This window comes from Macaca mulatta, chromosome 14 (genome assembly GCF_049350105.2).
Source record: "Macaca mulatta isolate MMU2019108-1 chromosome 14, T2T-MMU8v2.0, whole genome shotgun sequence".
Lineage (NCBI taxonomy): Eukaryota > Metazoa > Chordata > Mammalia > Primates > Cercopithecidae > Macaca > Macaca mulatta.
In genome coordinates, this window is record NC_133419.1 from 86,862,447 (window position 1) to 86,877,740 (window position 15,294).

The following is a 15,294-nucleotide window of genomic DNA, read 5'->3' on the forward strand; positions in this document are numbered from 1 at the left end:
TATTCTGATGGTGACAAACTAATTAAAACTGTAAATCTTGAAAGTAGTAAACTCTGATTTATGGCCTGTTTAGATGAAACCCAAAATGTAGTTTGTATTGTGATGTGAAATACAGTTTTCACCATGTTGCATATTAGGTGAAAATTGGATAAATAAAATTTGGAACTGTAATTTATATAAAACTTTTTGGTTTTACATACAGGATTATGATCTTTTGGGTGAAAAAATAATGTCCTGTGGTATGGATCACTCTCTTAAACTTTGGAGGATCAATTCAAAGAGAATGATGAATGCAATTAAGGAATCTTATGATTATAATCCAAATAAAACTAACAGGTAACAGTTGTGGTATTTAAAACAATTTTGTTTTGTGCTGTTGAATATATGTTTTATTTTTTCTCAAAAGTGCTATATAAGCCCCAACATTGAGTTCAGAAGATCGTCTTTTAACTTTAAGGCATAATTTACATGCCATAAAATTCACCCCTTTAAGAAGTCCTTTATTTGCAGTGTTTGTGACTTACTTTTCAAAATCCCCTTTAAATTGTGTTGTCATCTTAACTTAGTAGCACATTTTACTTATTTCTATTTTGGTATGCATATGCTTGGCCTTTTAAGTTAGAAATGTGAAAGTTTTAAGTCACTTAAGCTTATTATGGACTAGGGAGAGTAAAGGACACTTTAGAATAATGTTAACATTTTTTAAATGATACTAATTCTAATTCAGGATGGTAAACCACAGTTTTAAACAATGGAGTTCTTAGCTCTAATTCATGATAATGCTTTTCTCTAAATGATGCTCACTTCATTAAATGGAGAGAATTCAAATGCAGGAGCCTCGCTTCATGGTAGTATAGGTTGGGGAATTTTGCAGTTTTCTTAGTATGTTTTTGAAATGTCTCAACTCTTAATGCAGTAACTGTCTTTAGAATCTTACCAGGCTGTCATTAACACTTTCACTGTAAACGTTGTATGTCTGCATGTTAACTTTGTTGGTACTTTTGTTTTAGCAAAGATCTAGAGTTCATTTTCTGGTTATCAAGCCAGATTGTTAATCGATTATTAAATTTGTAAGCATCAGTAAATACTTCAATGCACTAACATTCATCAGACATAAGTGCCCTCTAAGAATTATTAAAAGTTTTACCTTTCCCCTTTAAAGCACCAGGAACTAGTAGTACAATGTTAAATTTATATTTTTAGATTATTTTCTAGGTATCTGGAATAAATACAAACTATATTTCACAGTTTTCAAAAAATAACAGTTGTACTTTTTTTTTTTTTTGAGAGAGAGAGGCCATACAATTATAATCTGTACTTGGCAGAAAACCAATTAATATAATTATAGCAGAATTAAGAATTTATATAAGATCATGAATAACATTTTAATGTTTTAACAAAATATCCCAGAATTTGCATTGGAAAGATTTTTTGAGTTGATGGAATCCAAAGTGATTTTTTACATATCTGAGGGAAAAGGTAAAGAGAGGACATATGAATTGCCTAAGACAACTAATTCAGGGCATATTATACTTATACAGCTATTTCTGATTTAAAACTGAGTATATTAGGAATGTTAACTATACTGTTAATTAAATAACTCCAGAATTAGTAGCAGCTTGTTTTGCTTTTTTCTCACAGATATCTCTAATGAAAACAATGGTGCCATTTAGTTTCCTAAATACAGAAATTATTTGGAAAAGTCCTAGGAAATTTTATTTTATTTTATTTTTTTATTTTTTTGAGACGGAGTTTCGCTCTTGTTGCCCAGGCTGGAGTGCAGTGGCACAATCTTGGCTTACTGCAACCTCTGCCTCCCAGTTTCAAGAGATTCTCCTGCCTCGGCCTCCCAAGTAGCTGGATTACAGGCACCTGCCACCACGCCTGGCTAATAAATTTTTTTTTGTATTTTTAGTAGAAATGGAGTTTCACCATATTGGGTAGGGTGGTCTTGAACTCCTGACCTCAGATGATCCACCTGCCTCAGCCTCCCAAAGTGCTGGGATTACAGGCGTAAGCCACCACACTCGGCCCCACTTAAGAAATTTTAAATTAGTAAGGTATCATTTTCAGAAATTATTGCTCAAGGCAGGACTCTAGAATTATCTTTAGCAGACTTTGGAATGATGTTTAGTTGTTCCTGGAAAGATGGCTATCTTTTGAAATAGTGTAGGTATGTTGACTTTCATAGACTATTAATGCTTAATTTTAAGGACTGAGTAGGTAGCTTAGCATATTTTCTGTGAGAAACTGATCAGGCCTTTATTGGTTAGGGTACCTAGAATTGAAGTGATTAATTTTGGATTATATATAGTAAAAGGCAGGATACTACAATGTTTATAAATGAAGTATCTATCATAAGACAAAAATAAAATTTGTTAATAATGGGGAAAAATAAACAAAAGTGGAATGAGACTTTAGCTTTCAATAAATAGATAAGGTGGTTGGTTATGTAGGAACACAGAGGAATTAATAGTCTTACATTTTGTTTTTCCAAGTTTTATAAATCCAAAAATGAAAAAGAATATGATTCTACTATAATTTTTTCTTTTAACTTTTTACATTTCCATTCTTCCTTCAGGCCATTTATTTCTCAGAAAATCCATTTTCCTGATTTTTCTACCAGAGACATACATAGGAATTATGTTGATTGTGTGCGATGGTTAGGCGATTTGATACTTTCTAAGGTATGGTAACTGCAGTTAAGCTGTACTTCCATCGTGTGTGTGTGTGCGTGTATGTGTGTGTGTTGGAACTTGGCAGGGAGCAGTTTATGTAGTTTATTAAATTGAATGGCAGATGGGAAATTGCCTTTTTTAAAGTCTCATATTTTGATATATTTAGAAACTTGTTTTAAGAATAAAACATGCCATTGAAATACAATTCTTTGTGCTCCAGTAAGATGAGTATAGTTTTATAAGGTGATAGTGTTCTGTGATACTCAGTATTATTACAAGATAACCGGTAACTAAAGCCAACAGAATTGGCTTTTGTTTTTATTTTTTTGTATCTCTGTGACTATTTTAGTAAAATTTTATTTACAAAAACAGGTGCCTGGAGTTGGCTTATGGGCTGTAGTTTGCCAATCCCTGCTCCTGTTGATGGATTTATACAGATGCTCCTCGATTTATGATGGGATTACATCGTGATAAACCCATCATAAGTTGAAAATGCATTTAATACACATAACCTACTGATTATCAGCTTAGCCCAGCCTACCTTAAATGTGCTCAGAATTAGCCTACAGATTGGGCAAAATTATCTAACACAAAGCCTGTTTTATAATAAAGCATTGAACATCTCACATACTGCATACTGCTAGCCCAGGAAAAGATCAAAATTCCAAATTCCAAATACTTCAAAATTGCAGCTGTTTTGTACCATTTTGGTAAAGTTGAAAAATTGTAAATCAGACCATTGTAAGTCAGGGACCATCTAGGTGTGTGTCTGGGTGTGTGTGTGTGTGTTTGTGTGTGTGTCTGTATTTTTTTGTAGCTGATAATTTAGAGAAGCTGTTGGTGATATTACATGAGCATTTAGGATTATCACATTTGGTGAAATTGCTGTCCAGCTTCTTTTCTTGATGTGAATTTCAGGCCACTTCACATTTTCTTGGGCAGAGCCTGATTTACTTTTTTCTTGGCTTTATGTGTAAACTGTTTTTTTTTCTTTTTTCTTTAAACTTTTGACCTTCAAATAACTTGATTCATAGGTTGTTTCAAAGATTGTTCAGAGAGGTCCCATATGATCTTTATCCAGAATCCAAAGTTTATATCTTATATAACTGTAATACAGTATCAAATCCAGAAAATTGACACTGGTACAATGTGTGTGTATAGTTTTATGTCATTTTATCACGTGAATTTTGTCATTTCAAGAATGGTACAGTTTGGGACCTTTTAAGATTGTTTTTTTCCACTCAGACCCTTGAGATCCATCCAAGTTGTTGCCTGTATCAGTAGTTTGCCATTTTTATTGCTGAGTAGTATCCCATGGTATGGATTATCATAGTTTATTTAACTATCTATGGTAGGAGGTTTTGGTCGTTTCCAGTTTTGGGCTATTGCAAATAAAGCTGCAAATCAACAGTTGTGTCCAGGTTTTTGTGTGGACTTAAGTTTTCATTTCTCTGGGTAAATGCCTAGGAGGGCAATTGCTGGGTCATGGTTAAGTTTGTTTAGTTTTTTAAGAAACTGCCAAACTATTTTCCAGAGTGGCCGTGCCATTTTACATTCCCACCAGCAATGTATGAGAGATCCAGTGTCTCCGAATCTTCGCCAGCATTTGGTATTGTCATTATTTTTTATTTTAGCTGTTCTGATAGGTGTGTAGTGATATCTCATCGTGGTCTTAATTTGCATTTCCCTGATGGCTAGTGATGTTGAACATCTTTTTCATGTGCTTATTTACCATTTGTATATCCTTTTTGGTGATGTCTCTTCATATCTTTTGCTCATTTTCTAATTGGATTGGTTTTTTGTTGTGTTGTTTTTTGTTTTTTTTTTTTACTGTTGAGTTTTGAGAATTTGAATATATTCTAATATGAATCCTGTATCAGATACATAGTTTGCAAATATTTTCTTTCAGTCTGTGGCTTGTCTTTTCATCCTCTTTAATAGGGTCTTTCACAGAGCAAATGTTTTTAATTTTTATTAAATCCAGTATATTGATTTTTTAAAATTATTTTATGGATTATGCTTTTGATGTTGTGCGTAAGAACTCCTTACCAAGCCATAGACCTTAAAGATTTTCTCCCATGTTCTCTTGTAAAAGTTTTATACTGCTAGTTTTACATTGAATATGTAATCCATTTTGAGTTGATTTCCTTATGAAGGTGTGAGGTTTAGGTTGAAGTTCCTTTTTCCCCTATAGATACTCAATTGTTTCATCAGCATTTGTTGAAAGACTGTTCTTCCGCCATTGAATTGCTTTTGCACCTCTATCAGAAATTGTTTGGCTATACTCGCGTGGGGCTGTTTCTGATTTTCTTGTTCTGTTTCATTGATCTGTATATTTGCCCCTCCACCAGTACTACATACACAGTCCTCATTATTGTAGCTCTATAATTTTTCTTGGAATCTAATAGATTTCTCCCATCTTTATTTTTTTCATAATTGTTTTGAGCTATCCTAATTCCTTTGCCTTTCTGTGTGTACATTTTAGAAAAATGTTTTCTACATTTATAAAAATCTTGCGGGCAGTTTTTTTGAGGAGAAGTTTTTGAGTGGAATTGTATTAAACCTGTATATATAATTTTGAGGAGAACTAATACTGTGCTGAGTCTTCTAATCCACGACTGTGGTATGTCTCTTCATTTATTTACATCTTCTTTGACTTTTATCATCAGCATTTTATAGTTTTTAGCATATGAGTCCTGTTTTTGCTCTATTAGATTTATACCTAAGTATTTTTTAAGCAATTTATAAATCGTATATTATTTTCAATTTTTATGTGTTCATAACTAATATATAGAAATATAATTGATTTTTGCATATTGATCTTGAATCTTGTGCCCTAGCTAGACTACGTATTCAAGGTGTGTTTTGTGATTTTTCTCTGTAGACTATCATGTGATCTGCAAATAAGGACAGTTTTATTTCTTCCTTTGTGATCTATATGCCTTTTCTTTTTTTGCCTTATTGCACTGGTAAACTTTCAGTTCTGTGTTGAATAGCATTGTTAGGAACAGATATTCTTGACTTGTCATTCAGTCTTTCACAATTAAGCATATTAGGGTTTTTTGTTGTTGTTTTGTTTTGTAGGTATTCTCTATCAAGTTGGAAAGTTGAGAACTGTTTCCTGTTCCTAAATTTTTGAGCGCTTTTTCATGACTGGTGTTTTGTCAGATGCATTTTCTTCATCAGTTTATATGATCATGTGGTTTATCTGCTGTTGCCTGTTAATATAGTGGATTATATTGATTGGTTTTTTGAATATTGACCCAGCCTTGGAACCGTGGAATACATTCCTACTTGATCATCCTGTGTAATTTTTTGTATTGCTGAGTTCTGTTTGCTAATATTTTGTTAAGGACTTTTGTGTCTGTATTCATGAGGTGTGATACTGGTCTGAACTTTTTTTTTGGTACTGTTTTTTTCCGGTTTTGGTATTAGTAATACTGACTTTATAAAACAGATTGGCAAATGACCTGTTTGTCCCATTTTCCAGAAGAGATTGTGCAAAATTAGTGTGACTTTGTTTTTTTTGAAACAGAGTCTTGCTCTGTTGTGCATCCTAGAGTGCAGTGGTGCAGTCTCAGCTCACTGCAACCCCCCACCTCCTGGGTTCAAGTGATTCTCGCGCCTCAGCCTCCTGAGTAGCTTGGATTACAGGCGTGAGTCACTCACCTGCTAGTGTTACTTTTTAATGAAGTCCATTAACTTAATGGTTATAGGGCTGTTCAAATTAACTACTTCATTTCGGGTCATACTGGGTGAGCTATAGTAGTTTGTGCTGTTTGAGGAATCGGTACATTCCATCTAAGGTAAAATCTATGTATACAGAGTTGTTTGTAATATTCCCTTATTATCCTTTCAACATCTGCTAGGTCTGTAGTGATAGCCCGTTTCTTTCTCTTTTTTTGAGACAGGGTCTTACTGTGGCTGTGGTGCAACTGGCTGTGGTGCTCACTGCAGCCTCGACCTCCCAAGCAATCCGCTCACCTCTGCCTCCTGAGTAGCTGGGACTATAGGCGTGGGCCACCATGCCTGGCTAATTTAAAAAAAAAATTTTTGTAGAGATGAAGTCTTGCTGTGTTGCCAGGGCTGGTCTCATTTTTGAAATTGCCAGTTTCATTTTTGAAATTGGCAGTGTAGGTCTTTTTTTGGGTCAGTCTTGCTAGAAGTTGGTGAATTTTATTGATCTTTTCAAAGAACTAGCTTTTTACTGTTTGTTTTCTGTTGTAAATGTTATTTATATCTTCCCTTTTGTTTGCTATTGGTTTATGTTGCTCAACTTTTATCAGTTTCTTAAGATGGTAGCTTAGGTTGTTGAGTTTTTGAGAATTTGTTTTATGGCTCTATTTTAGATATGTTTGATGGGAACTTGAAAAGAGTATGTGTTCTGTTGGGTGGAATATTGTATAAGTGTTTATTAGATACTATTGATTGATGATGTTGTTGAATTCTTCTATATCCTTGTTTGTTCTCTGTCTACTGTTTTATCAACCATTGAGAGACAGGTGTTGAAATCTTCAGTTACAATGTGGATTTTTCTCTTTCTCCTTTCAGTACTGTCATGTTTTGCAGTTCTGTTGTTGGTGCATTCTACATTTAGTATTGCTATGTCTTTGGAATTGACTCTTTTTTCATTACATCATCTTTTTTCAAACTTTTACTTTTAATCTATGTATATTATCATTGAGTAAGTTTCTTGTAGATGATATAGTTGGGTCATATATTTTTAAAATATATTCTGCCTATGTCTTTTAACTGGTGTATTTAGACCATTTATATTTAAGCCTTAATATCAGTTATTATTTTAAGTCTGCCATTTTTCTTTTTGTCTTTTTCATTTCTCTCTGAGTTTTTTCCCCTCTAACTTTCTGGGTTATGTGAATGGTTTTTAGAATTCCATTTTTATTTATCTATATTAACTCATTTGTCTACTGTATTATCAGCATTTTACAATATTTTTTTTTTCTTCAGAAATAAGATCTTGCTCAGTCACCCAGGCTGGAGTGCAGTGGCACAGTCTTAGCTCTCTGAAGCCTGAAACTCCTGGCCTCAAGCAATCCTCCTGCTTCAGCCTCCCGAGTAGCTAGGACTATGGGCATGCACCACCACACTTAGCTAATTTCTTTAATTTTTGTAGAGGTGGGGATCTTGCTATGTCCCTCAGGCTGGTCTTAAACTCCTGGCCTGAAGTGATTCCCCTGCGTTGGCCTCCCAAAGCCCTGGGATTACAGACACAAGCCATTTAAGTGAAATTTAGAGTGCTTCCTTCCCTTTACATCACTTCATTCTTCTCCATTTATAATTGTCTTAAATATTTATTTATATTTGAGAACCATATCAGTTTTTTTGTTCTTCAACCATCAAACACAATTTAGAAAACCCAAAAGGAAAAGGAGAGTATTGTATTGACTCACTTTGCATTTTCTGTTGTTCTTCCTTACTGATAAATTCAAATCATCTTAATTTTTTGTTTCGAAAACTTTCTTTAACCATTCTTTTAGAGCAGGTCTGCTGTTAACAGATTCTCCTATTTTTTCTTTATCTGAGCATGGCCTCATTTCTTCTTTATTTCTGAGGGATATATTCACTGAATATAGGATTCTGGCTTCACAGTTACTTTCTTTCAACACTTGACAAATGTTTTTGCTCCCTCTTTGGCCTCCATAGTTTCTGATGAGAAATCTGCTGTCGCTGGAATTGTTTGTCCTTTTTAGGTAAGATGTTCTTTCTGTCTTAATGCTTTCAGGATTGTTTTCTTTGCCTTTAGTTTTCAGATTGAGCAGGAGTGTATTTAGTTTGAGGTTTGAGTGTGATATGACTTGATGTGGATTTCTCTGGGTTTGTCTTGTTTGGGGTTCACTGACATTCTTGAATCTGTAGTAGATTGATGTTTTGTCCCAGGTTTGGAAAGTTTTCAGCCATTACTCAAATTGTTTTTCAGCCCTGCTCTCTTCCCTCATTTTGGGACTCTGATTATATGAATGTTAGATCGTTTGTTTGGTCCCCAGGACTGTCTTTTTTCTTTTTTCTTTTTGTTTAGATTGGGTAATTTCTATTGTACTGTCTTTAAATTTACTGACTCTTGACCCTCTCCTCTTTTGGTATTGAACCCATCAATTGAGTTTTTTATTTGGGTTATAATAGTATATTTTAGTTATAAAACTTCCAGTTCATTCTAAGTATGTTTGTGTTCATTGAAGCATTTTTATATTCCTGCCTTAAATCTATGTCAGATCTGACATCCGTGTTATCTCAGTGTTGATATCTGTTGATTATCTTTTTAAAGCTGATTTTTGTCTTTCTAAAGTTGATTTTTATGATTCTTGGTATGAAGAGTGATTTTTGATTGAAACCTGGGTATTTTGGGTATTACGAGACTCTGGACCTTATTTAGATCTTCTCTTACAGCAGGCTTTCTCTGATACCTTTTCATCTGGGGAAGGGAGGCGCATTGTGTTGTGACAGGTTGGGGTGGAAGTCCAGGTTCCCCACTCGGTTGACTTGGTGTTGGTGCTTCATTACTGCTCAGTGGGGGTGGGAGTTAAGGCTCTCCGTAGGCCTCAGCTGATACCACTCTAGCTGGGAAGGGCCAGGATGCCTAATTACTGCCCCCCTAGTGGTCTCCATTGACACTGTGGGTAGTTGGTGGCTTTACCAGTGAGTGGCTATGAATGTCCTAACTCGATTAGGCCTCCTCTGATACCAGCCTAGCCCGAGAGGAGGAGGGTCACCCCATTGCTATAAGAGGTATGGGGAGAGTCATGGGATAGGCACTTGGGGTGCTTAGTTACAACCTGAGCATGGGTTTTTCACTGGGCTTTTGCTGGTTCAAGTGGAGATGGGTCCACAGATTTTTCTAGGGTGTTTGGCTGGAGTAGAGCATTGTCATCTGAAAATTTTGTCTTGTTAGGCTGCTACATTTTTTGGTTCCTTGGCTAGAAAGGGTAGGCTTTTGTTGTTGTTGTTTTTGTTGTCTTCACTCATTAGCATTTCTGAGTTGCTGCCTTCTCTCGCATCCAGTCTGGTATACATAAGGCAAAAGAAAACCCAGGAAACTCAACAGTTATCGTTATGTTCCAAGGTTTCTAACTTGCTTGCCTTTTCTCTACCTTTCCAAGTCTTATGTTTGCTTTGTGTATGATACTCAGACTTTTAAGCAGACGGATAGGAAAAAATACATCTGCTCTATTGTTCCAGCAGCAGAAGTAAAAAGCCATTAGGTTTTTTAAATTTCTGCTCTTAGAACTTAGATCTCTGGAAAGGATTTCTGAATTTTAGGTGGTAGGCTGAACTGGAATATATTGGTGGTCTCAAATCTGACTCTGCATTGGAATCACTAGGAGAATGTTAGAAAAATAGATTTCCTAGACCTCACCTTAAGAAATTCTAAATCTGGCACAAGGCCCTGGGAATTGGTAGTTCTAAAAAGCTCTTAGTACATGATTTTGAAGTGCAGCCATCCATTAGCTCTGGCAACATCTTTTTACCTCACTTTGCTTTAGTTGTTCCATCTAGGGACTCCAGTACTTAAAAATTCTTTACCGGTGCAGTTAGTAAGAAGCACTTGAAGAGCTTTTTTATAGTTCTTCTGCTTTGGCCTTTCTCTTAGAGACTGAATCAGTAGGGGCTGAGATGAGTCTTTCGAGAAAACTCCATAGACTATTGATCAAATTTTGCATTTAGCCAAGAGTCATCACACTAGGTGGTTTCTAAGGTCCTTTACAGTTAAAAACTTGAATAACAGATGTCATATAGCACTAGGATTTAAAAAGTCTAAATAAAAAAGGTAGAGAAGAAAAAAGAATGTGTTGTCTCCTCCCTAATCTTCAAGTGGCCATACTATTAAATTATTTAAATGCCTGTGAACCCCACAGGGCTGCCACCTGTGACTATATTATGTAGGCTGTCCAGTAAAATTCTAGGGGCACTGTTCACTTACACGAGGATTTCTGAATCCTGGTGCTATTTAGTTTAGGCCAGATAATTCCTTTTTTGAAGGGGGTTTCCTGTGCATTATAAGATGTTTAGTAGCATCTCTGGCCTCTACTCATTAGAGCACAGACACATTGCCAAATGTCCCTTAGTGGGCAAGCTACTGACCTAGATAGTAATATGAATAGTGCCCACAGTTTTGCAATTTTTTCTCATTGTATTCTTTACTACTTACTGCTTAGGTGTGTGCATACAAATTTGATTTTATAGGATAGGAAAAGTATAAGTTTGAAGCCTATTTCAATCCTGTCCCCATATCAGTGTCTTGATGTTAAACAACTGCTTTACTTGCCTTCAATTGCCCTATTTATAACCTGAGTTCTAAGGCCATTTATGTGAGTTCATCAAATTTCCTAAGATACCTGTTGAGTATCTACTGTGTGGCACAGATACTGGATGAAGGAATAATAGTTAATAAGGTAAAGGAAACCACCTGTGATTAGAATTGAAATGGGAAACTGCAAACTAGTGAAGTAAGCAAGAGCCAGATTAATGCCGGATTATGAAAAGCCATGTATTCTAATTCTGTATGTTTGTAATTATACCTTTGCTATAAAACAAGTCTCTGGGTGTCAGAGTATCTAGAGCTGAACTTGGTTTAACTTGGAAGAGAAATGTTGACTTCCAAAATGAATATTTCAGAAAATGTGATTCTTTTGTATTATCAAATTCTGTTGATAATCAGATTTCTTGTCCTTAAGTATGGGCATTGAGTATAAATATAAATGAATGTACATCACTGTACTTGATAGAAGGATTAACCAGGTTCTAAGAGCTGTGAATTCCAAAACAATAGAAAAGCCTTGTTTTTACTTTATAAGATTCAGTTCCACATTAACATTTCTTTTTCTCATTTCTCTCTCTGTTTTAGTCTTGTGAAAATGCCATTGTGTGCTGGAAACCTGGCAAGATGGAAGATGATATAGATAAAATTAAACCCAGTGAGTCTAATGTGACTATTCTTGGGCGATTTGATTACAGCCAGTGTGACATTTGGTACATGAGGTTTTCTATGGATTTCTGGCAAAAGGTATCAACGTACTTTTACATTTTGAAATGATCTGACTTATGAAAGACCATTGTAATTCTAGCTTTTTCTGTTGTGTCCATGTTCTTTTTCCTTCACAAATCTACCCTGATGTTTTGTATTGATTACTTTGCCCTTTGATGTTATTCATCAAATACTTTGGTGTTACTCATTCTGCTTTTGTGGCTCTGCATATGATCTGCAGTGCTTACTTTAAATTAAATTGGCAGTTAGGTATCAATGGTGGAAATTAGGTATTTATGTTCCATAACATAAACATTACCATAACATTACTAAGACTTAATGTTTTAGTAATTAGATTGTCAATCTACGTATATAACTGTTCCCTAGAGAAAAATCAGGATAGAAGACAGACAAAATATTAGTTACCTAAAAATTTAAAGAAATATATTGTTAGGATTTTGTGGTAACAAATTACTTGGGTATTTATTTCCGTAAGAAAACTTTGGAAGAGCTTTCCACAGCTTTTGCTGTATTTCTTGAAGGCAGAAGAAAAAGTAAGTACCATGCTAACAACGTAAATTTGTAAGGCCCTTCATAAATTTGCAAAATGCCTTCTTACTTGCTCAAGACACTTGTGATGTATTAATTGGTTTTATTCATATTTACAAATCAGAAGTATAAGACCCAAAGAAATAGTCAAGAGCACAGAGGCTGGAACTGAGCTTTTTCTGAAACAAGAAAGCTGTCTGAGGATTCCTCCAGTGCTTTAGAACCTGGTAATTTTATTAATTTGATGTTTTTAAAAATATGTTTATACAGATGCTTGCATTGGGCAATCAAGTTGGCAAACTTTATGTTTGGGATTTAGAAGTAGAAGATCCTCATAAAGCCAAGTAAGTGTTTAGAAATTTCTGTTCAAAATTTCAGGCTTTTTTCCACAATTGTATGCCTATGTAGAAAAGATCATTTATATTTGCAGTGCCATCCTTAAGTCATTTTTAACATTTACGGTTTTCAGAGTTGAAGTTATTTTTTATTCCAATAATTTTTTTCCTAAGTACCTTGGTGACAAGTTATTTCTCGTTTTTATACAAATTATATAGTGCTTGTTGAACTTAAAATATATCCAAATTTTATAAAATTTGAGACTGACTCTTAGTGAAGTAAATTCTGGTTTTAAATGCTTTTCATATGAGTTGGAACATCTGCTTATTTTTTTTTTTTTTTTTTTTTTTTTTTTTTGAGACGGAGTCTCGCTCTGTCGCCCAGGCTGGAGTGCAGTGGCGCGATCTCGGCTCACTGCAAGCTCCGCCTCCCGGGTTCCCGCCATTCTCCTGACTCAGCCTCCGGAGTAGCTGGGACTACAGGAGCCGCCACCACGCCCGGCTAATTTTTTTGTATTTTTAGTGGAGACGGGGTTTCATTGTGTTAGCCAGGATGGTCTCGATCTCCTGACCTCGTGATCCGCCCGTCTCGGCCTCCCAAAGTGCTGGGATTACAGGCTTGAGCCACCGCGCCCGGCCACATCTGCTTATTTTCTAATCCACTGTTTTAGGGTAGACACTGACAACGTTATGTGTGGTCTTTAACCTGTTGTCATGTTTTTTTCCCTAGATGTACAACACTGACTCATCATAAATGTGGTGCTGCTATTCGACAAACCAGTTTTAGCAGGGATAGCAGCATTCTTATAGCTGTTTGTGATGATGCCAGTATTTGGCGCTGGGATCGACTTCGATAAAATACTTTTGCCTAATCAAAATTAGAGTGTGTTTGTTGTCTGTGTAAAATAGAATTAATGTATCTTGCTAGTAAGGGCACGTAGAGCATTTAGAGTTGTCTTTCAGCATTCAATCAGGCTGAGCTGAATGTAGTGATGTTTACATTGTTTACATTCTTTGTACTGTCTTCCTGCTCAGACTCTACTGCTTTTAATAAAAATTTATTTTTGTAAAGCTCTGTGTTTAGTTATTTTCATTGTGGTGAAAAAAAAAAGTAATAAAATCATGCCTTATCTTTTTATAATGCTTGTTTTTTGTAGTTCTCTTAACCAGAGAAAGTTTTATAATACAGAGATTAAGTATAGGCTCTAGAACTAAACTGAATTCAAATCTTGGCTCTGCTACTACATGACCTTGGATAAACAACTTCTCAATGCTTGGTTCCTTGTGTATAAAACAGAGATAATACTACTTGCCTCAGGGTTATTGTGAGGATCAAATGATTCGTTATGTGTGAGGCAGTTAGAACAGTATTGACATATAATAAGCCCTAAATATATTTTAAGTGTTTATAATTATTGGAGATTATATTTCCTATGGTTTTATATTTTTTAATGTTTTCTTATGTAATGGTTTCATAAGTAATACTTAAAATTCTACAGATTTAGAACCTATGATAATGTTTAACTGTAACCTTTCTTTATAGTTTAAAAAAATATTATTGCCGTTAGATTTGCAACTAGGCCATTGGTAACCTTACAGGAGATGTCATTAGAGCAAAGGAGGAGAGGATATAGAAGCTTAAATTCAGTGGGTTGGATCATGAAAGAGATGGCAAGTATGTTCATGTAGTGAGTTGTTGCCCCTTTTCTAGAAAGTTGTTACTGGCTAAGAGAGATTAAGTAGATTGAGATCATAAGGTTGGGAATAGTTGGTTATTTTGTCTCCAACATAAGGCACATTGCATTTATTTGTGGGCAAAAATTCCCTAAAGAGTGAAGACCAAGATCACATGTGGAGGGTTTAACTTGAAGCAGAGGAGTGAAGAAAGCCTGAATGATCATAAAGCTAAGGTTGGAGGTGAAATGAGGCGAGCCAGAGAAAAATACAAAATACTGAATTTTTTCAGGTTTTTAAGAAGATTCCTGAACCTTGTTTCTATAAATATGTGTATTTTTAAAGTTTGGTTTTGATATCTTGTACAGTATTTGAAACACTGCCCCTTCTTGAGCTATCTCTGAAGATTTTTACTTCCCTGGTGATAGTATAATGCTTAAGTCTGAGTAAACAGGAAAACTAACTGCCTTTTACTGTCTGCGTCCAATGGACCCTTCAATTGTTTTTTAGAAATTTAAATAGGAACTTTAAGAAGTAAACCTTTATAGCAAGTAAATTCTTATGTACAAACATCAAAAGACGAGGAATACTGGCATAGCCTTTTAGCAAAATGAGATTTCCTAGGTTCTTCTTGCAAAATACTGCATGATGAAATCCTTCCTGTTGCATGATTAACTAGGTGAGAATGTCATCTTTCCTTTTGGTTCTTAGAAATGTATTATTCACTACTCCATTCTTGAGGTTAGTTTTAATTTTTTTGGAGACAATCTCACTCTTTTGCCCAGTCTGGAGTGTAGTGGTGCCGTCTCAGGTCTCGCTGCAACCTCTGCCTCCCAGGCTCAAGTGATTCTCGTGCCTCAGCCTCCCAAGTAGCTTGGATTACGGGTGTGTGCCACCATGCCCAGCTAATTTTTGTATTTTTAGTAGAGACGGAGTTTCACCATGTTGGCTAGGCTAGAATATCGAGTGTTATAAAGTTAGTGCAGATGGGCTGGGTGCGGTGGCTCAACGCCTGTAATCCCAGCACTTTGGGAGGCGTGGGTGGGTGGATCACGAGGTCAGGAAATCGAGACCATCC

General features: G+C 35.4%; 1 protein-coding gene across 4 annotated transcripts in view; it reads left to right on the top strand.

Moving 5' to 3' along the window:
* EED (embryonic ectoderm development) overlaps positions 1–13,613 on the top strand; it is a 35,707-nt gene extending 22,094 nt beyond the window's left edge. Inside the window, exons 8-13 of one of the 4 annotated variants that reach the window (XM_015115295.3) lie at positions 203–336; positions 2,582–2,687; positions 4,213–4,287; positions 11,539–11,697; positions 12,478–12,551; positions 13,273–13,613. In XM_015115295.3, the coding sequence (XP_014970781.1) occupies positions 203–336; positions 2,582–2,687; positions 4,213–4,287; positions 11,539–11,697; positions 12,478–12,551; positions 13,273–13,399 (675 nt within the window). In that variant the 3' untranslated portion in view covers positions 13,400–13,613. Of the gene's footprint in view, positions 1–202; positions 337–2,581; positions 2,688–4,212; positions 4,288–11,538; positions 12,150–12,477; positions 12,552–13,272 lie in introns of those variants that run through there. The other 3 variants (NM_001261266.2, XR_013403197.1, XM_077960556.1) reach the window with 3 other exon arrangements.
* The last annotated feature ends 1,681 nt before the right edge of the window (positions 13,614–15,294 follow it).